The 27,228-nt window shown below is 46.7% G+C and overlaps 1 protein-coding gene across 1 annotated transcript in view; it reads right to left on the bottom strand.

Annotated features, from left to right (window-relative positions):
- Positions 1-27,228, bottom strand: part of mtus2b (microtubule associated tumor suppressor candidate 2b) — a 142,101-nt gene that overhangs the window by 19,416 nt on the left and 95,457 nt on the right. Inside the window, exon 8 of the mRNA XM_045703428.1 lies at positions 16,945-17,141. Coding sequence (XP_045559384.1) covers positions 16,945-17,141 — 197 coding nt within the window. The remainder of the gene's footprint in view (positions 1-16,944; positions 17,142-27,228) is intronic.

Genomic DNA, 27,228 nt, shown 5'->3' with positions numbered 1-27,228 from the left:
CCAGGTGTTTGATGCCATTCCATTCACTCCGTTCCAGACATTATTATGTGCTGTCCTCCCCTCAGCAGCCTCCACTGGTGTACATATCTCTTGGGGCATACATCAAATTACAGTATATTGTTGTTGTGTGTGTGTGTGTGAGCAGTTAACATGATGAATGGTGCTCCTAGCTACATCCCTGGGGACTCTTTATGACGTGACACCCTGCTTAGAGCGTCATATTCCCAGTCAGAGCAGAACCAGAACAGCCCTGCATGGGGACTCTTTATAACGTGACACCCTGCTTACAGCATCATCTTCCCAGTCAGAGCAGAGCCAGAACAGCCATGCATGGGGACTCTTTATAACGTGACACCCTGCTTAGAGCATCATATTCCCAGTCAGAGCAGAGCCAGAACAGCCCTGCATGGGGACTCTTTATAACGTGACACCCTGCTTAGAGCATCATATTCCCAGTCAGAGCAGAGCCAGAACAGCCCTGCATGGGGACTCTTTATAACGTGACACCCTGCTAGAGCATCCCTCCTAGAGCCAGAACAGCCCTACTCACAAAGCCTGACACAACACAACACAAAACACCATCACACTGATAATAAATAAATAAATAAATGGATCCCCTCCCTAGTAGTAAATAAGATCAGATCAATATAATCCAACAGTTTAACAATGTACATCTGATGTGAATGATTTATATTACAACAGGTTGAGGCCCGTAGCTTAACACTGTTCTAAATAGACCAGGAGAGAGAGAGAGAGTCGCAGAGAGACAACAGGAATTTAGTGATTCAACATGTTTATAGACAATAACCACGATGGACTCATGTACAGAGGAAGCTGAGGTTAAATAGACAAGCCAACTGAACAGGACGAGAGTGGACTACGAGTCAGCATAATGTAATTATGATGCGGTCCTCCCTCAACAGAACTATGGCTGAACCTCAATGGTCTAAAGTGGCTTCCTCTCCTCATCTTTTTCTTTCCTTCATCTGCACTGATATGAATAAAACAACTGGAACAGTGAAATGGAATACTTGGCAGACATCCAGCGTTTGGTTTCAGGTCAGGGCAGATGAAGGAAGCCCAGTCTCCCAAACAGCCCCTCCTTCCTCATCTCATATTCCCCTTTACCACGACAACATAATCCATTTACTTCCTGGAACACAAAACACACAAGGAGACAGGGAGTGTCATCACACAGGGAGACAGGGAGACAGGGAGTGTCATCACACAGGGAGACAGGGAGACAGGGAGTGTCTTCACACAGGGAGACAGGGAGACAGGGTAAGGAGACAGGGAGACAGGGAGTGTCTTCACACAGGGAGACAGGGAGACAGGGAGTGTATCACACAGGGAGACAGGGAGTGTCTTCACACAGGGAGACAGGGAGTGTCATCACACTGAAAGACAGGAAGACAGGGAGACAGGGAGACAGGGAGTGTCATCACACAGGGAGACAGGGAGACAGGGAGTGTCATCACACAGGGAGACAGGGAGACAGGAAGTGTCATCACACAGGGAGACAGGGAGACAGGGAGACAGGGAGACAGGAAGTGTCATCACACAGGGAGACAGGGAGACAGGAGCAGAGACAGGAGTGTCTTCACACAGGGAGACAGGGAGTGTCATCACACTGAAAGACAGGAAGACAGGGAGACAGGGAGTGTCATCACACAGGGAGACAGGGAGACAGGGAGACAGGGAGTGTCATCACACTGAAAGACAGGAAGACAGGGAGACAGGGAGACAGGGAGTGTCATCACACAGGGAGACAGGGAGACAGGGAGTGTCATCACACAGGGAGACAGGGAGACAGGGAGTGTCATCACACAGGGAGACAGGGAGACAGGAAGTGTCATCACACAGGGAGACAGGGAGACAGGGAGACAGGGAGACAGGAAGTGTCATCACACAGGGAGACAGGGAGACAGGGAGACAGGGAGACAGAGAGACAGGGAGACAGGGAGACAGGGAGTGTCTTCACACAGGGAGACAGGGAGTGTCATCACACTGAAAGACAGGAAGACAGGGAGACAGGGAGTGTCATCACACAGGGAGACAGGGAGACAGGGAGACAGGGAGTGTCATCACACAGGGAGACAGGGAGACAACGAGACAGGGAGTGTCATCACACTGGGAGACAGGGAGACAGGGAGACAGGGAGTGTCATCACACTGGGAGACAGGGAGACAGGGAGACAGGGAGACAGGGAGTGTCATCACACTGGGAGACAGGGAGACAGGGAGACAGGGAGTGTCATCACACTGGGAGACAGGGAGACAGGGAGACAGGGAGACAGGGAGTGTCATCACACTGGGAGACAGGGAGACAGGGAGTGTCATCACACTGGGAGACAGGGAGACAGGGAGACAGGTAGACAGGGAGACAGGGAGACAGCTGCTCCATCTATAAAATTAATTAAATCTTCTCTCCTCAGGGCTACACTGCCATCTGATACACCCATCTGATACACCAATCTAATACACCCATCTGATACACCCATCTGATACACCCATCTAATACACCCATCTAATACACCCATCTGATACACCATCTGGTACACCCATCTGATACACCCATCTGGTACACCCATCTGATACACCCATCTGATACACCCATCTAATACACCCATCTGATACACCCACCTGATACACCCATCTGATACATTCACATACAGACCAGTTGCTTACCCAGCCAGTACAACCATCTGATATATCTACATACAGACCAGAGTCACCAAGCTGATTCATCAACATAGACCAGACTAGTAGACCAGAGTCATGACATAGAGCAGAGCATAGTCATGACATAGAGCAGACCAGCAGACCAGAGTCATGACATAGAGCAGACCAGCAGACCAGAGTCATGACATAGACCAGACCAGCAGACCAGAGTCATGACATAGAGCAGACCAGCAGACCAGAGTCATGACATAGAGCAGACCAGCAGACCAGAGTCATGACAGACCAGACCAGCAGACCAGAGTCATGACATAGAGCAGACCAGCAGACCAGAGTCATGACATAGAGCAGACCAGCAGACTAGAGGCTATGGAAACATGCAATGTAATCTGTCCTTTGGAAGACTGATAAGATCGTAATGATGGATACGACAACAGTCTATAACAACACCACCAACCAGACTTGTCTAGTAGAAATGCTAACGTCACAACATAAGGCCCTGTCCTTAGATCTCCACAACTGATAGTGAGACCCATATTGAGGAAGGATAACAGCCTACACGTTGTCCCCACTTCCTCCCTCTCCTGCAATGACACACTTCCTCCCTCTCCTGCAATGACACACTTCCTCCCTCTCCTGCAATGACACACTTCCTCTCTCTCCTGCAATGACACACTTCTTCACTTCCTCCCTCTCCTGCAATGACACACTTCCTCCCTCTCCTGCAATGACACACTTCCTCCCTCTCCTGCAATGACACACTTCCTCTCTCTCCTGCAATGACACACTTCTCCACTTCCTCCCTCTCCTGCAATGACAACACTTCCTCCCTCTCCTGCAATGACACACTTCCTCCCTCTCCTGCAATGACACACTTCCTCTCTCTCCTGCAATGACACACTTCCTCCCTCTCCTGCAATGACACACTTCCTCTCTCTCCTGCAATGACACACTTATCCACTTCCTCCCTCTCCTGCAATGGCACACTTCTCCACTTCCTCTCTCTCCTGCAATGACACACTTCCTCCCTCTCCTGCAATGACACACTTCCTCTCTCTCCTGCAATGACACACTTATCCACTTCCTCCCTCTCCTGCAATGACACACTTCCTCTCTCTCCTGCAATGACACACTTCTCCACTTCCTCCCTCTCCTGCAATGGCACACTTCCTCCCTCTCCTGCAATGACACACTTCTCCACTTCCTCTCTCTCCTGCAATGACACACTTCTCCACTTCCTCTCTCTCCTGCAATGACACACTTCTTCACTTCCTCTCTTTCCTGCAATGACACAATTCTTCACTTCCTCTCTCTCCTGCAATGACACACTTCTCCACTTCCTCTCTCTCCTGCAATGACACACTTCTCCACTTCCTCTCTCTCCTGCAATGACACACTTCTCCACTTCCTCTCTCTCCTGCAATGACACACTTCTTAACTTCCTCTCTCTCCTGCAATGACACACTTATCCACTTCCACTCTCTCCTGCAATGACACACTTCTCCACTTCCTCTCTCTCCTGCAATGACAGACTTCTCCACTTCCTCTCTCTCCTGCAATGACACACTTCTTCACTTCCTCTCTCTCCTGCAATGACACACTTCTTCACTTCCTCTCTCTCCTGCAATGACACACTTATCCACTTCCACTCTCTCCTGCAATGACACACTTCTCCACGTCCTCTCTCTCCTGCAATGACACACTTCTCCACTTCCTCTCTCTCCTGCAATGACACACTTCTTCACTTCCTCTCTTTCCTGCAATGACACACTTCTTCACTTCCTCTCTTTCCTTCAATGACACACTTCTTCACTTCCTCTCTCCTGCAATGACACACTTCTTCACTTCCTCTCTCTCCTGCAACGACACACTTCTTCACTTCCTCTCTCTCCTGCAATGACACACTTATCCACTTCCTCTCTCTCCTGCAATGACACACTTCTCCACTTCCTCTCTCTCCTGCAATGACACACTTCTCCACTTCCTCTCTCTCCTGCAATGACACACTTCTTCACTTCCTCTCTCTCCTGCAATGACACACTTCTTCACTTCCTCTCTCTCCTGCAATGACACACTTATCCACTTCCACTCTCTCCTGCAATGACACACTTCTCCACTTCCTCTCTCTCCTGCAATGACACACTTCTCCACTTCCTCTCTCTCCTGCAATGACACACTTCTTCACTTCCTCTCTTTCCTGCAATGACACACTTCTTCACTTCCTCTCTTTCCTGCAATGACACATTTCTTCACTTCCTCTCTCCTGCAATGACACACTTCTTCACTTCCTCTCTCCTGCAATGACACACTTCTTCACTTCCTCTCTCTCCTGCAATGACACACTTATCCACTTCCTCTCTCTCCTGCAATGACACACTTCTCCACTTCCTCTCTCTCCTGCAATGACACACTTCTCCACTTCCTCTCTCTCCTGCAATGACACACTTCTTCACTTCCTCTCTTTCCTGCAATGACACACTTCTTCACTTCCTCTCTTTCCTGCAATGACACACTTCTTCACTTCCTCTCTCTCCTGCAATGACTCACTTCTCCACTTCCTCACTCTCCTGCAATGACTCACTTCTCCACTTCCTCACTCTCCTGCAATGACACACTTCTCCATTTCCTCTCTCTCCTGCAATGACACACTTCCTCTCTCTCCTGCAATGACACACTTCTTCACTTCCTCTCTCTCCTGCAATGACACACTTCCTCTCTCTCCTGCAATGACACACTTCTTCACTTCCTCTCTTTCCTGCAATGACACACTTCTTCACTTCCTCTCTCTCCTGCAATGACACACTTCTTCACTTCCTCCCTCTCCTGCAATGACGCACTTCTTCACTTCCTCTCTTTCCTGCAATGACACACTTCTTCACTTCCTCTCTCTCCTGCAATGACACACTTCTTCACTTCCTCTCTTTCCTGCAATGACACACTTTTTCACTTCCTCTCTCTCCTGCAATGACACACTTCCTCTCTCTCCTGCAATGACACACTTCCTCTCTCTCCTGCAATGACACACTTCCTCTCTCCTGCAATGACACACTTCTTCACTTCCTCCCTCTCCTGCAATGACACACTTCTTCACTTCCTCTCTCTCCTGCAATGACACACTTCTCCACTTCCTCTCTCTCCTGCAATGACACACTTCTCCACTTCCTCTCTTTCCTGCAATGACACACTTCTTCACTTCCTCCCTCTCCTGCAATGACACACTTCTCCACTTCCTCTCTCTCCTGCAATGACACACTTCTTCACTTCCTCTCTCTCCTGCAATGACACACTTCTCCACTTCCTCTCTCTCCTGCAATGACACACTTCCTCTCTCTCCTGCAATGACACACTTCTTCACTTCCTCCCTCTCCTGCAATGACACACTTCTCCACTTCCTCCCTCTCCTGCAATGACACACTTCTCCATTTCCTCTCTCTCCTGCAATGACACACTACTCCACTTTCTCTCTCTCCTGCAATGACACACTTCCTCTCTCTCCTGCAATGACACACTTCTTCACTTCCACTCTCTCCTGCAATGACACACTTCCTCTCTCTCCTGCAATGACACACTTCTTCACTTCCTCTCTCTCCTGCAATGACACACTTCTCCATTTCCTCTCTCTCCTGCAATGACACACTACTCCACTTCCTCTCTCTCCTGCAATGACACACTTCCTCTCTCTCCTGCAATGACACACTTCCTCTCTCTCCTGCAATGACACACTTCCTCTCTCTCCTGCAATGACACACTTATCCACTTCCTCTCTCTCCTGCAATGACACACTTCTCCACTTCCTCCCTCTCCTGCAATGACACACTTCCTCTCTCTCCTGCAATGACACACTTCCTCTCTCTCCTGCAATGACACACTTCCACTCTCTCCTGCAATGACACACTTCTCCACTTCCTCTCTCTCCTGCAATGACACACTTCTTCACTTCCTCTCTCTCCTGCAATGACACACTTCTTCACTTCCTCTCTCTCCTGCAATGACACACTTCTTCACTTCCTCTCTCTCCTGCAATGACACACTTCTTCACTTCCTCTCTCTCCTGCAATGACACACTTCCTCCCTCTCCTGTAATGACACACTTCCTAGAGACAGAGAGAGAGAGAGAGAAACACAGACAGAGCGAGAGAGGTCTTTTTGTCTCTATAACAAAGCACAAAGAGCAAAAACATATACATGATCAATTACAAATCTTAGAATCAAATATTAAAGACTAGAAAGACCAGAACCCACTGGATTCTCCAATTACATTAAAGACTTCCAGAACCCACTGGATTCTCCAATTACATTAAAGACTTCCAGAACCCACTGGATTCTCCAATTACATTAAAGACTTCCAGAACCCACTGGATTCTACAATTACATTAAAGACTACTAGCACTTACTGGATTCTCCAGTAACATTGAATGAATTACAGGACAAAATACAAACCCTCCAACCCAAAAAGGCCTGTGGTGTTGATGGTATCCTCAATGAAATGATAAAATATACAGACCACAAATTCCAATTGGCTATACTAAAACTCTTTAACATCATCCTCAGCTCTGGCATCTTCCCAAATATTTGGAACCAAGAACTGATCACCCCAATCCACAAAAGTGGAGACAAATGTGACCCCAATAACTACTGTGGGATATGCATCAACAGCAACCTTAGGAAAATCATCTGCTTTATCATTAACAGCAGACTTGTACATTTCCTCAGAGAAAACAATGTACTGAGCAAATGTCAAATTGGCTTTTTACCAAATTACTGTACAACAGAACACATATTCCATGTGGTTCAGTTGGTAGAGCATGGTGTTTGCAACGCCAGCATGGTGTGTGCAACGCCAGCGTTGTGGGTTCGATTCCCACGGGGGGCCGGTACAAAAAAAATGCATGAAGTATGAAATGTATGCATTCACTACTGTAAGTCGCTCTGGATAAGAGCGTCTGCTAAATGACTAAAATGTAAAAAATGTAAATGTAAATATTCACCCTGCACACCCTAAATGACAAACAAACAAACCGAAACAAAGGCAAAGTCTTCTCATGCTTTGTTGATTTCAAAAAAGCTGTGGACTCAATTTGGCACGAGGGTCTGCTATACAAATTAATGGAAAGTGGTGTTGGGGGAAAAACATCCGACATTATAAAATACATGTACACAACCAACAAGTGTGTGGTTTAAATTGGCAAAAAACACACATTTCTTTCCACAGGGTGGTGGGGTGAGACAGGGATGCAGCTTAAGCCCCAAGCTGTGAACAATCTGAGAGACAAGGCAAGAAGGGTCTTCTATATCATCAAAAGGAACATAAAATTCAACATACCAATTAGGATCTGGCTAAAAATACTTGAATCAATTATAGGACCCATTGCCCTTTATGGTTGTGAGGTCTGGGGTCCGCTCACCAACCAAGAATTAACAAAATGCGACAAACACCAAATTGAGACTCTGCATGCAGAATTCTGCAAAAATATCCTCTGTGTACAACGTAAAACACCAAATAATGCAGAGCAGAATTAGGCCGATACCCACTAATTATCCATATCCAGAAAAGAGCCGTTAAATTCTACAACCACCTAAAAGGAAGCGATTCCCAAACCTTCCATAACAAAGCCATCACCTACAGAGAGATGAACCTGGAGAAGAGTCCACTTAACAAGCTGGTCCTGGGGCTCTGTTCACAAACACAAACAGACCCCACAGAGCCCCAGGACAGCAACACAATTAGACCCAACCAAATCATGAGAAAACATTGGAAAGAATTTACAAAAAACAGAGCAAACTAGAATGTTATTTGGCCCTAAACACTGTGACTGACCCAAAATTAAGGAAATCTTTGACTATGTACAGACTCAGTAAGCATAGCCTTGCTATTGAGAAAGGCCACCGTAGGCAGACCTGGCTCTCAAGAGAAGACAGGCTATGTGCAACACTGCCCACAAAATGAGGTGGAAACTGAGCTGCACTTCCTAACCTCCTGCCAAATGTATGACCATATTAAAGACACATATTTCTCTCAGATTACACAGATCCACAAAGAACTCGAAAACAAATCCAATTCTGATAAACTCCCATATCTACTGGGTGAAATACCACAGTGTTCCATCACAGCAGCAAGGTTTGTGACCTGTTGCCACAAGAAAAGGGCAACCAGTGAAGAACAAACACCATTGTAAATACAACCCATATTTATGTTTATTTATTTTCCCTTTTGTACTTTAACTATTTGCACATCATTACAACACTGTATATAGACATAATATGACATTTGAAATGTCTTTATTCTTTTGTAACTTCTGTGAGTGTAATGTTTACTGTAAATTTGTATTGTTTATTTCACTTTTGTTTATTTTCTATTTCACTTGCTCTGGCAATGTTAACATATGTTTCCCCCATGCTAATAAAGCCTGTTAAAGTGAAATTGAAATTGAGAGAGAGAGAGAGAGAGAGAGAGAGAGAGAGAGAGAGAGAGAGAGAGAGAGAGAGAGAGAGAGAGAGAGAGAGAGAGAGAGAGAGAGAGAGAGAGAGAGAGAGAGAGAGAGAGAGAGAGAGAGAGAGAGAGAGAGAGAGAGAGAGAGAGAGAGAGAGAGAGAGAGAGAGAGAGAGAGAGAGAGAGGGAGAGAGAGAGAGAGAGAGAGAGAGAGAGAGAGAGAGAGAGGGAGAGAGAGAGAGAGTGTGCATGGAACAGGAAGAGAGATATATACAAAGCATAATCTAATTTGACTCAGAATAACTCTCATAGCTAGCCAACTCTGATCTTAAGCAGCTAGATACAGTACACACTCTCTTTCTCTCTCTCAAATTCAAATTCAAGCTGCTTTATTGGCATGATAAACATTGTGTCAATATTGCCAAAGTAACAATGTATACAATATACATTGTAAAAAAATTATAAAGAATAACAAATAATAATATAAAATGGTGGTCTCTCTCTCTCTTTCCCTCTAAACACTCACGTACAAACAGAAAAATGCAGTCAGCTAAAGTCCTGACTGAGGAAGGATGCATCTGTCTGTCTATCTGCGGATAGAAGCTGCTGGAAGCTGTTTACCGTGCGGTCCAGCCAGCGGAGGTAGAGAATAGAGCAGTAATGGCCCATAGCACACTGATTCATCCACACTGCTGCTAATGCTGCTGGGGTGCAGCACACACCCAGACAGATAGAGAGGGAGAAAAATAGAGGAGGCAGAAGAGAGTGGGGGGAGGGGAGAGACAGAATAGAGGGAGGTAGGGACGCAAAACAAAGAGGGGGAGGGGAAAAGAAGGATAGAATGAGGAGAAGAGATGGAAATAGAGGGAGATCTTGGCAGAGATAGTGAGAGAAAGGGATAGAGGGAGAAGAAGGGAGAGATGGAGGGATGGAGGGATGGAAGGATGGAGCGATGGAGGGATGGAGGGATGGAGACAGGAGAAACGGGAGGACTGAAGAGCCAGCCAGCCTCACCTCTTTTCCTGCTGTGTCCCGTCCGATCGCTCTGTGTGATCTCTGCTGGAACAAAAGACTACTGCCAAAGTAACAGGGCTGAGCACCGACTCTGTCTGTCTGCCTGCCTTAGCCTAGCGTAACTAGCCCCCCCCGTCCCACACACACACAAGCACACATGCGCACACACAGATACACACCGGCTTACCCATGTCTGTCTTAAAACAGAACAGTGGAGAGGGAGATGGGGGAGGAACTACTCAATAACTAGTCTATTTCCTGGCATGGCACTTCTACAGGGAGCACCTACACATTTACATAATATTAGTGAGTAAACTCACACGTGAATCTTTTTTGGGGGGAAATTGTCTATGTAAAAAATGCACGCGAACACACACACACACACAAATACAAAGAGAGAGAAATTACATCTGAGGTGATGCAGTCAGGTTGAAATGCACTTTACGATATGATACACATAATAAGCTCCCCAAATATCCTCCACAACCAATTCAACATCAACCAGCCTCCTCTGACTACCAGTCCTTCCAACATCAATCAACCAGCCTCCTCTGACTACCAGTCCTTCCAACATCAATCAACCAGCCTCCTCTGACTACCAGTCCTTCCAACATCAATCAACCAGCCTCCTCTGACTACCAGCCCTTCCAACATCAATCAACCAGCCTCCTCTGACTACCAGTCCTTCCAACATCAATCAACCAGCCTCCTCTGACTACCAGCCCTTCCAACATCAACCAGCCTCCTCTGACTACCAGCCCTTCCAACATCAATCAACTAGCCTCCTCTGACTACCAGCCCTTCCAACATCAATCAACCAGCCTCCTCTGACTACCAGCCCTTCCAACATCAATCAACCAGCCTCCTCTGACTACCAGCCCTTCCAACATCAATCAACCAGCCTCCTCTGACTACCAACGGTGGTGCTGGACTACAGGGGATGGATGAGGAAGATTAAGGGAGGGAGGAAGGATGAGTGAGGAAGGATGAGGGAGGGGAGGATGGATGAGGAAGGGTGAGGGAAGGAGGATGGATGAGGAAGATTAAGGGAGGGAGGAAGGATGAGTGAGGAAGGGTGAGGGAGGGGAGGAAGGATGAGGAAGGGTGAGGGAAGGAGGATGGATGAGGAAGATTAAGGGAGGGAGGAAGGATGAGTGAGGAAGGGTGAGGGAGGGGAGGATGGATGAGGAAGGGTGAGGGAGGGGAGGATGGATGAGGAAGGGTGAGGGAAGGAGGATGGATGAGGAAGGGTGAGGGAAGGAGGATGGATGAGGAAGGGTGAGGGGGGAGGGAGGATGGGTGAGGATGGATGAAGGACGGAAGAGCAATGGGAGGGAGGGTGAGGTGAGCAGGGAGGAGTGATGGGAGGGAAGGAGGGAGGAGTGATGGGAGGGAAGGAGGGAGGAGTGATGGGAGGGAAGGAGGGCGGAGTGATGGGAGGGAAGGAGGGAGGAGTGATGGGAGGGAAGGAGGGAGGAGTGATGGGAGGGAAGGAGGGAGGAGTGATGGGAGGGAAGGAGGGAGGAGTGATGGGAGGGAAGGAGGGAGGAGTGATGGGAGGGAAGGAGGGAGGAGTGATGGGAGGGAAGGAGGGAGGAGTGATGGGAGGGAAGGAGGGAGGAGTGATGCCTTTCCAGTATCAGTGAGACTAAATGCTTTCAGCCATCCAACAGTAATCTGATCACTTTCTCTTCCATGGCTTGGGCCAAGCTCTGGCTCAGAGCCAATGGGGAAGAGACAGTGCACTGTGATTGTGACATCTTTAAGAAGATACAGTACAAGGACAAAGCATTACCATCCTAAAACCTCAAAGCAGCTCTCAATGGATATTACATTAAAAGCAATAGCAAAATCCTTCAAATTGAAAACCTTGTGCATCTGGCACTCCAGGCAGACTCAAGCAAACACTCAGTACTTTAGAGGAATGTCAAGTATCCTTTAAGTAGTTTGTGGGTGGCCAGCGACGTCAGTTCAGCTAGCCCTATGGTTAAATGGGGTGTGTAGAAATACAGCTAACCCTATGGTTAAATGGGGTGTGTGGAAATACTGCTAACCCTATGGTTAAATGGGGTGTGTAGAAATACAGCTAACCTGGCTATGGTTAAATGGGGTGTGTGGAAATACAGCTAACCCTATGGTTAAATGGGGTGTGTAGAAATACAGCTAACCTGGGTATGGCTTAATGGGGTGTATAGAAATACATCTAACCCTATGGTTAAATGGGGTGTGTAGAAATACAGCTAACCTGGGTATGGCTTAATGGGGTGTATAGAAATACATCTAACCTGGTAATGGTTAAATGGGGTGTGTAGAAATACAGCTAACCCTACGGTATGGTTAAATGGGGTGTGTAGAAATACAGCTAACCTGGGTATGGCTAAATGGGGTGTGTAGAAATACAGCTAACCCTACGGTATGGTTAAATGGGGTGTGTAGAAATACAGCTAACCTGGGTATGGTTAAATGGGGTGTGTAGAAATACAGCTAACCTGGGTATGGTTAAATGGGGTGTGTAGAAATACAGCTAACCCTATGGTTAAATGGGGTGTGTAGAAATACAGCTAACCTGGGTATGGCTTAATGGGGTGTATAGAAATACATCTAACCTGGTAATGGTTAAATGGGGTGTGTAGAAATACAGCTAACCCTACGGTATGGCTAAATGGGGTGTATAGAAATACATCTAACCTGGTAATGGTTAAATGGGGTGTGTAGAAATACAGCTAACCCTACGGTATGGTTAAATGGGGTGTGTAGAAATACAGCTAACCTGGGTATGGCTAAATGGGGTGCGTAGAAATACAGCTAACCTGGGTATGGCTAAATATGGTGTGTAGAAATACAGCTAACCCTTGGGTATGGCTAAATATGGTGTGTAGAAATACAGCTAACCTGGGTATGGCTAAATGGGGTGTGTAGAAATACATCTAACCTGGTAATGGTTAAATGGGGTGTGTAGAAATACAGCTAACCCGGGTATGGTTAAATGGGGTGTGTAGAAATACAGCTAACCTGGGTATGGTTAAATGGGGTGTGTGGAAATACAGCTAACCTGGGTATGGTTAAATGGGGTGTGTAGAAATACAGCTAACCTGGGTATGGTTAAATGGGGTGTATAGAAATACAGCTAACCCTACGGTATGGCTAAATGGGGTGTGTAGCAATACAGCTAACCTGGGTATGGTTAAATGGGGTGTGTAGAAATACAGCTAACCTGGGTATGGTTAAATGGGGTGTATAGAAATACAGCTAACCCTACGGTATGGTTAAATGGGGTGTGTGGAAATACAGCTAACCTGGGTATGGCTAAATGGGGTGTGTAGAAATACAGCTAACCTGGGTATGGTTAAATGGGGTGTGTAGAAATACAGCTAACCTGGGTATGGTTAAATGGGGTGTGTAGAAATACAGCTAACCTGGCTATGGTTAAATGGGGTGTGTAGAAATACAGCTATTCCTGGTATGGCTTCACCAGTTGAAGCTCTATTGTACTTTTACACCATTTTAAACTCTACAATGCTATCTGGAGAACAGCAAACACCATGCCCTCAGACATTATCACAGCAATATTAGGTTTATATATAAGGTCTGTGTAATGGCGTGGATAATGTACTCATACAGTGCAACATAAAATAGATGCATAATACACGCTATCGAGGCCCATGTCAAATACCAACATCAATGTGAAAGTAGCCAGAGCATAAAACAGCTCACTGCGAATGTAAACTATGCCAGATAAATCCTACACATTGAAATAAAAAGCATACATAAAAGGACTTACTTAGGCCTACAATCGACAAGGATAAATGAAGACAAACAAACTCCACCAAGGAATGAAGAAAATCATGAAATACAAAAAGAAAATCTACACATTAAGGCCACGCCCGTGATTCAGCACCGCTGGATGGACGGCGCCTTCGGTACAGGTGGGCATAGTGTAGCTCGGTAGCGTGTTGCTGGATGGACGGCGCCGTCGGTACAGGTGGGCATAGTGTAGCTCGGTAGCGTGTTGCTGGATGGACGGCGCCGTCGGTACAGGTGGGCATAGTGTAGCTCGGTAGCGTGTTGCTGGATGGACGGCGCCTTCGCTACAGGTGGGCATAGTGTAGCTCGGTAGCGTGTTGCTGGATGGACGGCGCCGTCGGTATAGGTGGGCATAGTGTAGCTCGGTAGCGTGTTGCTGGATGGACGGCGCCTTCGGTACAGGTGGGCATAGTGTAGCTCGGTAGCGTGTTGCTGGATGGACGGCGCCCGTCGGTACAGGTGGGCATAGTGTAGCTTCGGTAGCGTGTTGCTGGATGGACGGCGCCGTCGGTACAGGTGGGCATAGTGTAGCTCGGTAGCGTGTTGCTGGATGGACGGCGCCCGTCGGTATAGGTGGGCATAGTGTAGCTCGGTAGCGTGTTGCTGGATGGACGGCGCCTTCGGTACAGGTGGGCATAGTGTAGCTCGGTAGCGTGTTGCTGGATGGACGGGCGCCGTCGGTACAGGTGGGCATAGTGTAGCTCGGTAGCGTGTTGCTGGATGGACGGCGCCGTCGGTACAGGTGGGCATAGTGTAGCTCGGTAGCGTGTTGCTGGATGGACGGCGCCCGTCGGTACAGGTGGGCAAAGTGTAGCTCGGTAGCGTGTTGCTGGATGGACGGCGCCTTCGGTACAGGTGGGCATAGTGTAGCTCGGTAGCGTGTTGCTGGATGGACGGCGCCCGTCGGTACAGGTGGGCATAGTGTAACTCGGTAGCGTGTTGCTGGATGGACGGCGCCCGTCGGTACAGGTGGGCATAGTGTAGCTCGGTAGCGTGTTGCTGGATGGACGGCGCCGTCGGTACAGGTGGGCATAGTGTAGCTCGGTAGCGTGTTGCTGGATGGACGGCGCCTTCGGTACAGGTGGGCATAGTGTAGCTCGGTAGCGTGTTGCTGGATGGACGGCGCCGTCGGTACAGGTGGGCATAGTGTAGCTCGGTAGCGTGTTGCTGGATGGACAGCGCCTTCGGTACAGGTGGGCATAGTGTAGCTCGGTAGCGTGTTGCTGGATGGACGGCGCCCGTCGGTACAGGTGGGCATAGTGTAGCTCGGTAGCGTGTTGCTGGATGGACGGCGCCTTCGGTACAGGTGGGCATAGTGTAGCTCGGTAGCGTGTTGCTGGATGGACGGCGCCGTCGGTACAGGTGGGCATAGTGTAGCTCGGTAGCGTGTTGCTGGATGGACGGCGCCTTCGGTACAGGTGGGCATAGTGTAGCTCGGTAGCGTGTTGCTGGATGGACGGCGCCCGTCGGTACAGGTGGGCATAGTGTAGCTCGGTAGCGTGTTGCTGGATGGACGGCGCCTTCGGTACAGGTGGGCATAGTGTAGCTCGGTAGCGTGTTGCTGGATGGACAGAATACTCAGACAATGAAGCGGTATGGTCCTGCAATAGACTAGTGTCCTGTTATACATACAGCTGCCTCAATACAGAAACAGGGGATAGATTAGAGTCCTATCCAAGGGTGTACTGTACATCCAGCTGCCTCAATATAGAAACAGGAGATAGATTAGAGTCCTATCCAGGGGTGTACTGTACATCCAGCTGTCTCACTACAGAAACAGGGGATCGACTAGTGTCCTGTCCAGGGGGTGTACTGTACATCCAGCTGTCTCACTACAGAAACAGGAGATAGACTAGTGTCCTATCCAGCAGGTGTACTGTACATCCAGCTGTCTCACTACAGAAACAGGAGATAGACTAGTGTCCTATCCAGCAGGTGTACTGTACATCCAGCTGTCTCACTACAGAAACAGGAGATAGACTAGTGTCCTATCCAGCAGGTGTACTGTACATCCAGCTGCCTCAATACAGAAACAGGAGATAGACTAGTGTCCTGTCCAGGGGTGTACTGTACATCCAGCTGTCTCACTACAGAAACAGGAGATAGACTAGTGTCCTGTCCAGGGGTGTACTGTACATCCAGCTGTCTCACTACAGAAACAGGAGATAGACTAGTGTCCTATCCAGCAGGTGTACTGTACATCCAGCTGTCTCACTACAGAAACAGGAGATAGACTAGTGTCCTATCCAGCAGGTGTACTGTACATCCAGCTGTCTCACTACAGAAACAGGAGATAGACTAGTGTCCTATCCAGCAGGTGTACTGTACATCCAGCTGTCTCACTACAGAAACAGGAGATAGACTAGTGTCCTATCCAGCAGGTGTACTGTACATCCAGCTGTCTCACTACAGAAACAGGAGATAGACTAGTGTCCTGTCCAGGGGTGTACTGTACATCCAGCTGTCTCACTACAGAAACAGGAGATAGACTAGTGTCCTATCCAGCAGGTGTACTGTACATCCAGCTGTCTCACTACAGAAACAGGAGATAGACTAGTGTCCTATCCAGCAGGTGTACTGTACATCAAGCTGTCTCACTACAGAAACAGGAGATAGATTAGAGTCCTATCCAGGGGTGTACTGTACATCAAGCTTCCTCAATATAGAAACAGGGGATAGTCTCCTGGCCAATGGCACGTTATGTCTCAGACAAGATAACTTATGGTCCCACTTTAAACAAACTACAACTTATAAACAGGCATTGTAAAGTACTCATAAACACTATATAGCTGCTTCATAAACCATAAACACTATATAGCTGCTTCATAAACACTATATAGCTGCTTCATAAACCATAAACACTATATAGCTGCTTCATAAAACATAAACACTATATAGCTGCTTCATAAACACTATATAGCTGCTTCATAATCCATAAACACTATATAGCTGCTTCATAAACACTATATAGCTGCTTCACAAATCATTTTTTATAAGCAAAGTTATACAGTTTATTACCTTCAGGCAGAAGTGTTGTGTAGTAATGGCAAACACCTCTAGTCCAAGAGAAGCCTTCTTCAGTTCAGCCTGCAGAGACAGGAGCTGCCTAGCCTGGTCCTCACAGCGCTCTCTCAGCTTCTGCACCAGGGCACGCTCACACTCCTGACCTCCGACCCCTGACCCTGAACCACCACGATCTGCTGGTCTACCTCGGACTAGAGAGAGAGGAGAGAGAGAGAGAGAGGTTATGATGGGGAGGAGAGGGGGGAGTGTGGGAAACAGAGAGTGAAACAAGGGGGAGAAACAAGAGAGAATGAGAGATAAAAAAAAGACAGAGATGGAACAGTGGTTGGTCTGATCACCGACAACGACGAGACAGCCTATAGGGAGGAGGTCAGAGACCTGGCCGTGTGGTGCCAGGACAACAACATCTCCCTCGACGTGATCAAGACAAAGGAGATGATTGTGGACTACAGGAAAAGGAGGAGAGAGCACGCCCTCATTCTCATCGACGGGGCTGTAGTGGAGCAGGTTGAGATATTCAAGTACCTTGGTGTCCACATCACCAACAATCTAACATGGTCCAATATGTTCTCTTTTCCGTTTCATCCTGTGAATGAAGATTATGGTAAGGAATTCTTTCCAAATAATATAAAAAATGGAAAATTAACAAATGTACAGAAAGACCAGTGCGAAGGCCAAATTACAGAGGAATAACTTTTTGAGGCTATTAAATCCTTTCAGTCTGGAAAATCCCCAGGGCTTGATGGCATACCGGTAGAGGTATATCAAGTATTTTGTGATATACTAAAATCTCCATTGTTAGATTGTTTTAACTACTCCTATAGAAATGGTAGTCTGTCAGCTACTCAGCAGGAAGGTCTGATTTCTCCATTATTAAAACAAGACCCAGATGGCAAATATAAAGACCCGGTCTATCTAAAAAAAATGTTTTAGATTTTTTTCAATTTCGGTAATTCTCTTATAAAATGGGTAAAAATAATGTATAGCAACCCCAGGTGTAAAATAGTAAATAACAGCTACTTCTCAGAGAGTTTTGAATTGTCAACAGGAGTTAAACAAGGGTGTCCGCTGTCACCATATCTATTCGTTATGGCCATCAAAATGCTAGCTATTAAAATCAGATCCAATGACAACATTAGAGGATTAGAAATCCAAGGCTTAAAAACAAAAGTGTCCATGTATGCCGATGACTCAAGTTTTATGTTAAGTCCGCAAGCTAGATCCCTGCAATGTCTAATTAAAGATCTAGATAACTTTTCTGTACTCTCTGGACTAAAACTTAATTATGATAAGTGTACAATATTACGTATTGGATCCTTAAAAAATACAACTTTTACATTACCCTGCAGTTTACCTATAAAATGGGCTGATGGTGAAGTAGACATACTCGGTATTCATATCACAAAATATATAAATAAGCTCTCCATAATGAATTTCCATAGAAAACTTGTAAAAATAGACAAGATCCTGCAACCATGGAGAGGTAAATACCTGTCTATTTATGGAAAAATTGCCCTGATTAACTCCTTAGTCATATCTCAGTTTACTCACTTACTTATGGCGCTGCCAACTCCTGATGATTTGTTTTTCAAATCATATGAGCAAAGAATATTTCGCTTTATCTGGGACGCTAAACCAGACAAAATAAAACGAGCCTATCTATATAATGAATATGATTTGGGTGGGTTGAGATTATTAAATATAAAAGCACTAAACCTCTCTCTAAAAGCTTCACTCATTCAAAAGTTTTATTTGAACCCTAAATGGCTCTCAAGTAGATTACTAAGAAAAGCTCATCCATTGTTTAAAAATTGCCTTTTTGCCTTTGTGCAGATTGCCATGTCTCATTTTCGAGGATACCCTAGGATAGGGGGCGCCACAGCGCATTTTGAAAAAAAATCGTTCCCATTTTCAACGGCCTACTAATCAAACTCAGAAGCTAGGGCATGCATATACTTATTATATATGGATAGAAAACACCCTAAAGTTTCTAAAACTGTTTGAATGGTGTCTGTGAGTATAACAGAACTCAAATGGCAGTCAAAACCCCGAGACCGATTGAAACAGGAAGTGGAATTCAGAATTGTGGACTCGACTTCTCATCTTTCCCTATAAATCACACCGTTAACCATGGTTCAGTGAGCACTTCCTATTGCTTCCACTAGATGTCGCCAGTCTTTTCACAGTGGTTTGAGCCTTATACAGTCGAAACTCAGTGAATGAGCGTCATTGGAAATTGGTCACAGGGGATGGGCCATCACCATTATGACGCCGGCGGCCATATCTACCCCCACCTTTGGAAACGGTTTTAAAGGCAATGAAATCATCCCCCTCGAATCTTATTGGCTCTCTTGGTGTTACAGGCCCTGAAGATTAATGTTTTACAACGTTTGACATGTTTGAACGAACCTACAGGCGGGAGAATCTAATTTTATCCGGAACTTCAGCCCTGCGCTTGGAGAGAGCCCTAGGACGCGCTACCAACAGCAGGCTAATGGAACGTGAAGTATGGACTTTTTCGACCGAAAATACATCTGTTGTGGACCTGGGATGCTTTCTGATGAAGACAACTAAAGGTAGGCGATTATTGACAATATTATACAAGATGAGATGTGACATGCGATTGTTCCAAGATGGCGCCGAGCTCTGTATATTAGCTCATTTTCTGAGTATCGCATCTCCTTTTATCGCAAAGTGTGATTACCCAGTAAAGTTAATTTAAAATCTGGCATGACAGGTGTTCTCAAGAGATATTCATCTATAAATGTTAGATTGACAATATAAATTTAAAAAATCGTTATCGGATAGTAATTTAGGGAATTGTAGCATTGTTTACCGGGACGCATTTGAGGGGAAATTATTTAGTCAACGTCAGACGCCGATGTAAAATGCTGTTTTTATATATAAATATGACCTTTATTGAACAAAAGAATGCATGCATTGTATAACATGATGTCCTAGGTGTGTCATCTGATGAAGTTTGTAAAAGGTTAGTGCTGCATTTAGCTGTTTTTTGATTATATGTGATGCAAGTGGTTGGTCGGAAAATGGCTATGAAGCTGCTTTTTACGATGGACTCATCTAACATAATCTAATGATTTGCTTTTCCTGTAAAACCTTTTTGAAATCGGACGACGTGGGTCGATTCAGGAGAGGTGTATCTATAAAAAAAAAATATTATTATTTTTTATTTTTAATTATGATTTTTTTTTAATGCTAATTGGCGATATGATTTTTCGCTGGATTTTGATCCCGCTGACGGGATGAGACGCTGGAGAGGTTAATTGAAAATGATACTTTTTTCAAAGTATCTGTCTTTTTCAAACAAGCATTGCAGAGCTGGCTACAATTTCAATTTCATCCCCCTGAAAAGATAGAACAAATATTACAACACATATTATGGCGGAACTCAAATGTGCTGGTTGATAAAATACCTTTTTTATGGAAAATATTTGAAAAGGGTATTTTGTTCTTAAATGATATTGTAAATTGTAATGGTAGGGTTATGTCCTTCATGGAGTTATCATAATTGTACAGGAAGGTCTGCTCAATCCAAGAGTACAACCAATTGATTACAGCATTGCCCCAAAAATGGAGGAGGCGGGTGGCAGCGGGAGGAGGTAGGGAACTGGTCTGTCTGCCCAATATAAAGGATCAAAACTGGTGGAGGAATAAAAATAGCATAAATAGGAAAGTATACCAGTTTCATTTGAGGACCAGGATGTTGACAGCTGTGCCATACAGATTGCAAAATTGTTGGAAAGAGATTCTTGATGTACCAATTCCATGGTACAGGGTGTATGAGTTGATATATAAAACAACACAAGATTCAAGACTTCGTGCTTTTCAGCTAAAATTATTATATAGAATTCTTGCCACCAACAAAATGTTGAATATTTGGGGCATAAATTCATCGAAGCTCTGCAGATTTTGTTGTGAGGATACAGAATCAATAGACCATTTATTTTGGTATTGCCCTCAGGTAGCCTGTTTCTGGTCTCAGGATCAGGAATGGCTGAAAATGCATAGCATTGATCTAAAATTGACTCTAGAAATAGTACTGTTAGGAGATCTGGAGAGACCAGGTCAGTCAATTACTAATATACTAATACTCAGTAAAAGTATTTATCTTCAACTCGCAATCTGTGGATCTATTCGATTAGATAGATTGAAATTGTACGTTAAACATCATAGCATAGTTGAAAGATATGTGTTAAGTAGAAACACGAAGTGGGTGGCCAGCAGAGATAGATGGGATGGGCTGAGGGAAGCTGAGGGTTGGGATGTGAAATTGGAGACAAGTGGGAGTGGAGTTGCTGTGTGAGAGAGAGAATGATGGTCAAAAGATAAAGGGAGAAAAAGTCAAAATAAAACATAATAAAAGTACATTTGAATGACACTAGGTGGCAGTGTTTTTACAACTAATGCCGGTTTGCCTGAGGCTGATGCCGTGCAGGTGTTGGTACACATGCATATACACACACTCTCATTCAAATAAACACATACAAGAACACACACACACATGTGATAGTGCCAGACATGCACACAAACATATACAGCTGGCATTGCTGTTATGATTTCAGTTGTCCTTCATGTCCTTTGTTTGGAATGTATTATTTTGTTTTATTGTTTTTTGCATTGTTTACTGTTTTCTTCTGTATTTTCCTTTTTTCTCTTCAGTTTATTCTCTTGGTTGTTGGTGCATTGGGGGGGGGTTCTCGAATGGTTGAGGGACAGCTATTGGGGAACTGTGGGGGGGATCTTGGAGGGTTGAGGGACAGCTATTGGGGAACTGTGGGGGGATCTTGGAGGGTTGAGGGACAGCTATTGGGGAACTGCGGGGGGATCTTGGAGGGTTGAGGGACAGCTATTGGGGAACTGTGGGGGGATCTTGGAGGGTTGAGGAACAGCTATTGGGGAACTGTGGGGGGATCTTGGAGGGTTGAGGGACAGCTATTGGGGAACTGTGGGGGGGATCTTGGAGGGTTGAGGGACAGCTATTGGGGAACTGTGGGGGGATCTTGGAGGGTTGAGGGACAGCTATTGGGGAACTGTGGGGGGGATCTTGGAGGGTTGAGGAACAGCTATTGGGGAACTGTGGGGGGGATCTTGGAGGGTTGAGGGACAGCTATTGGGGAACTGTGGGGGGATCTTGGAGGGTTGAGGGACAGCTATTTGGAGGGTCGAGGGACAACTATTGGGGAACTGTGGGGGGATCTTGGAGGTTTGAGGGACCAGCTATTGGGGAACTGTGGGGGGGATCTTGGAGGGTTTAGGGACAGCTATTGGGGAACTGTGGGGGGGATCTTGGAGGGTTGAGGGACAGCTATTGGGGAACTGCGGGGGGATCTTGGAGGGTTGAGGGACAGCTATTGGGGAACTGCGGGGGGATCTTGGAGGGTTGAGGGGGAGCTATTGGGGAACTGTGGGGGGATCTTGGAGGGTTGAGGGACAGCTATTGGGGAATTGCGGGGGGATCTTGGAGGGTTGAGGGACAGCTATTGGGGAACTGCGGGGGGATCTTGGAGGGTTGAGGGACAGCTATTTGGAGGGTCGAGGGACAACTATTGGGGAACTGTGGGGGGATCTTGGAGGGTTGAGGGTAGCTATTGGGGAACTGTGGGGGATCTTGGAGGGTTGAGGGACAGCTATTGGGGAACTGTGGGGGGGATCTTGGAGGGTTGAGGGACAGCTATTGGGGAACTGTGGGGGGGATCTTGGAGGGTTGAGGGACCAGCTATTGGGGAACTGTGGGGGATCTTGGAGGGTTGAGGGACAGCTATTGGGGAACTGTGGGGGGATCTTGGAGGGTTGAGGGACAGCTATTGGGGAACTGTGGGGGGGATCTTGGAGGGTTGAGGGACAGCTATTGGGGAACTGTGGGGGGATCTTGGAGGTTTGAGGGACCAGCTATTGGGGAACTGTGGGGGGGATCTTGGAGGTTTGAGGGACAGCTATTGGGGAACTGTGGGGGGGGATCTTGGAGGTTTGAGGGACAGCTATTGGGGAACTGTGGGGGGGATCTTGGAGGTTTCACTAGATTGTGATCATGAAAAAGGAAACTATGACATATATTTTATATCACTATCAGGCACACGCACCCTCACACATAAGGATGGCTCTGTTGTATATATCACTATCATGCACACGCACCCTCACACATAAGGATGGCTCTGTTGTATATATCACTATCATGCACACGCACCCTCACACATAAGGATGGCTCTGTTGTATATATCACTATCATGCACACTCACCCTCACACATAAGGATGGCTCTGTTGTATATATCACTATCATGCACACGCACCCTCACACATAAGGATGGCTCTGTTGTATATATCACTATCATGCACACGCACCCTCACACATAAGGATGGCTCTGTTGTATATATCACTATCATGCACACGCACCCTCACACATAAGGATGGCTCTGTTGTATATATCACTATCATGCACACGCACCCTCACACATAAGGATGGCTCTGTTGTATATATCACTATCATGCACACGCACCCTCACACATAAGGATGGCTCTGTTGTATATATCACTATCATGCACACGCACCCTCACACATAAGGATGGCTCTGTTGTATATATCACTATCATGCACACGCACCCTCAAACATAAGGATGGCTCTGTTGTATATATCACTATCATGCACACGCACCCTCACACATAAGGATGGCTCTGTTGTATATATCACTATCATGCACACGCACCCTCACACATAAGGATGGCTCTGTTGTATATATCACTATCATGCCCACGCACCCTCACACATAAGGATGGCTCTGTTGTGGAAAGACTGATACATGTTTGATAGTGTCTTGATGCTGTATTGTTTGTCCTTCATGTTCTAATACTTTAATGTTACCCCTTCCTTGTGTTTTTTTGTAATAAATAATGGTCCAAGAACACCAAGACAGTCGTGAAGAGGGCACGACAAAACCTATTCCCCCTCAAGAGACTGAAAATATTTGGCATGGGTCCTCAGATCCTCAAAAGGTTCTACAGCTGCACCATCGAGAGCATCCTGACTGGTTGCATCACTGACTTGTATGGTAACTGCTCGGCGTCCGACCGCAAGGCACTACAGAGGGTAGTGCGTACGGCCCAGTACATCACCGGGGCCAAGCTTCCTGCCATCCAGGACCTCTACACCAGGCGGTGTCAGAGGAAGGCCCAAAAAATTGTCAAAGACTCCAACCATCCTAGTCATAGACTGTTCTCTCTGCTACCGCACGGCAAACGGTACCGGAGCGCCAAGTCTAGGTCCAAGAGGCTTCTAAAGAGCTTCTACTCCCAAGCCATAAGACTCCTGAACATCGAATCAAAGGGCTACCCAGACTATTTGCGTTTCCCCATCCATTCTTCTACGCTGCTGCTACTCTCTGTTATTATCTATGCATAGTCACTTTAATAACTCTACCTACATGTACATATTACCTCAATTACCTCGACTAACCGGTGCCCCCGCACATTGAATCTGTACCGGTACCCCCTGTATATAGCCTCCACATTGACTCTGTACTGGTACCCCTGTATATAGCCTCCACATTGACTCTGTACCAGTACCCCCTCTATATAGCCTCCACATTGACTCTGTACCGGTACCCCCTGTATATACCCTCCACATTGACTCTGTACCAGTACCCTTTGTATATAGCCTCCACATTGACTCTGTACCGGTACCCCCTGTATATAGCCTCCACATTGACTCTGTACCGGTACCCCCTGTATACAGCCTCCACATTGACTCTGTACCGGTACCCCCTGTATATAGCCTCCACATTGACTCTGTACCGGTACCCCCTGTATATAGCCTCCACATTGACTCTGTACCGGTACCCCCTGTATACAGCCTCCACTTTGACTCTGTACCGGTACCCCCTGTATATAGCCTCCACATTGACTCTGTACCGGTACCCCCTGTATATAGCCTCCACATTGACTCTGTACCGGTACCCCCTGTATATAGCCTCCACATTGACTCTGTACCGGTACACCCTGTATATAGCCTCCACATTGACTCTGTACCGGTACCCCCTGTATATAGCCTCCACATTGACTCTGTACCGGTACCCCTGTATACAGCCTCCACATTGACTCTGTACCGGTACCCCCTGTATATAGCCTCCACATTGACTCTGTACCGGTACCCCCTGTATATAGCCTCCACATTGACTCTGTACCGGTACCCCCTGTATATAGCCTCCACATTGACTCTGTACCGGTACCCCCCTGTATATAGCCTGCACATTGACTCTGTACCGGTACCCCCTGTATATAACCTCCACATTGACTCTGTACTGGTACCCCCTGTATATAACCTCCACATTGACTCTGTACCGGTACCCCCTGTATACAGCCTCCACATTGACTCTGTACCGTAATACCCTGTATATAGCCTCCACATTGACTCTGTACCGTAATACCCTGTATATAGTCTCCACATTGACTCTGTACCGGTACCCCCTGTATATAGCCTCCACATTGACTCTGTACCGGTACCCCCTGTATATAGCCTCCACATTGACTCTGTACCGGTACCCCCTGTATATAGCCTGCACATTGACTCTGTACCGGTACCCCCTGTATATAACCTCCACATTGACTCTGTACTGGTACCCCCTGTATATAACCTCCACATTGACTCTGTACCGGTACCCCCTGTATACAGCCTCCACATTGACTCTGTACCGTAATACCCTGTATATAGCCTCCACATTGACTCTGTACCGTAATACCCTGTATATAGTCTCCACATTGACTCTGTACCGGTACCCCCTGTATATAGCCTCCACATTGACACTGTACCGGTACCCCCTGTATATAGCCTCCACATTGACTCTGTACCGGTACCCCCTGTATATAGCCTCCACATTGACTCTGTACCGGTACCCCCTGTATACAGCCTCCACATTGACTCTGTACCGGTACCCCCTGTATATAGCCTCCACATTGACACTGTACCGGTACCCCCTGTATATAGCCTCCACATTGACTCTGTACCGGTACCCCCTGTATATAGCCTCCACATTGACTCTGTACCGGTACCCCCTGTATATAGCCTCCACATTGACTCTGTACCGGTACCCCTTGTATATAGCCTCCACATTGACTCTGTACCGGTACACCCTGTATATAGCCTCCACATTGACTCTGTACCGGTACCCCCTGTATATAGCCTCCACATTGACTCTGTACCGGTACCCCCTGTATATAACCTCCACATTGACTCTGTACCGGTACCCCCTGTATATAGCCTCCACATTGACTCTGTACCGGTACACCCTGTATATAGCCTCCACATTGACTCTGTACCGGTACCCCCTGTATATAGCCTCCACATTGACTCTGTACCGGTACACCCTGTATATAGCCTCCACATTGACTCTGTACCGGTACCCCCCTGTATATAGCCTCCACATTGACTCTGTACCGGTACCCCCTGTATATAGCCTCCACATTGACTCTGTACCGGTACCCCCTGTATATAGCCTCCACATTGACTCTGTACCGGTACCCCCTGTATATAGCCTCCACATTGACACTGTACCGGTACCCCCTGTATATAGCCTCCACATTGACTCTGTACCGGTACCCCCTGTATATAGCCTCCACATTGACTCTGTACCGGTACCCCCTGTATATAGCCTCCACATTGACTCTGTACCGGTACCCCTTGTATATAGCCTCCACATTGACTCTGTACCGGTACACCCTGTATATAGCCTCCACATTGACTCTGTACCGGTACCCCCTGTATATAGCCTCCACATTGACTCTGTACCGGTACCCCCTGTATATAACCTCCACATTGACTCTGTACCGGTACCCCCTGTATATAGCCTCCACATTGACTCTGTACCGGTACACCCTGTATATAGCCTCCACATTGACTCTGTACCGGTACCCCCTGTATATAGCCTCCACATTGACTCTGTACTGGTACACCCTGTATATAGCCTCCACATTGACTCTGTACCGGTACCCCCCTGTATATAGCCTCCACATTGACTCTGTACCGGTACCCCCTGTATATAGCCTCCACATTGACTCTGTACCGGTACCCCCTGTATATAGTCTCCACATTGACTCTGTACCGGTACCCCCTGTATATAGCCTCCACATTGACTCTGTACCGGTACCCCCTGTATATAGCCTCCACATTGACTCTGTACCGGTACCCCCTGTATAGAGCCTCCACATTGACTCTGTACCGGTACCCCCTGTATATAGCCTCCACATTGACTCTGTACCGGTACCCCC

This window comes from Salmo salar, chromosome ssa20 (genome assembly GCF_905237065.1).
Source record: "Salmo salar chromosome ssa20, Ssal_v3.1, whole genome shotgun sequence".
In the NCBI taxonomy this organism is placed as follows: domain Eukaryota; kingdom Metazoa; phylum Chordata; class Actinopteri; order Salmoniformes; family Salmonidae; genus Salmo; species Salmo salar.
The sequence above is the reverse complement of the archived record's forward strand: the minus strand, read 5'-3'. Positions and strand labels throughout refer to the sequence as shown.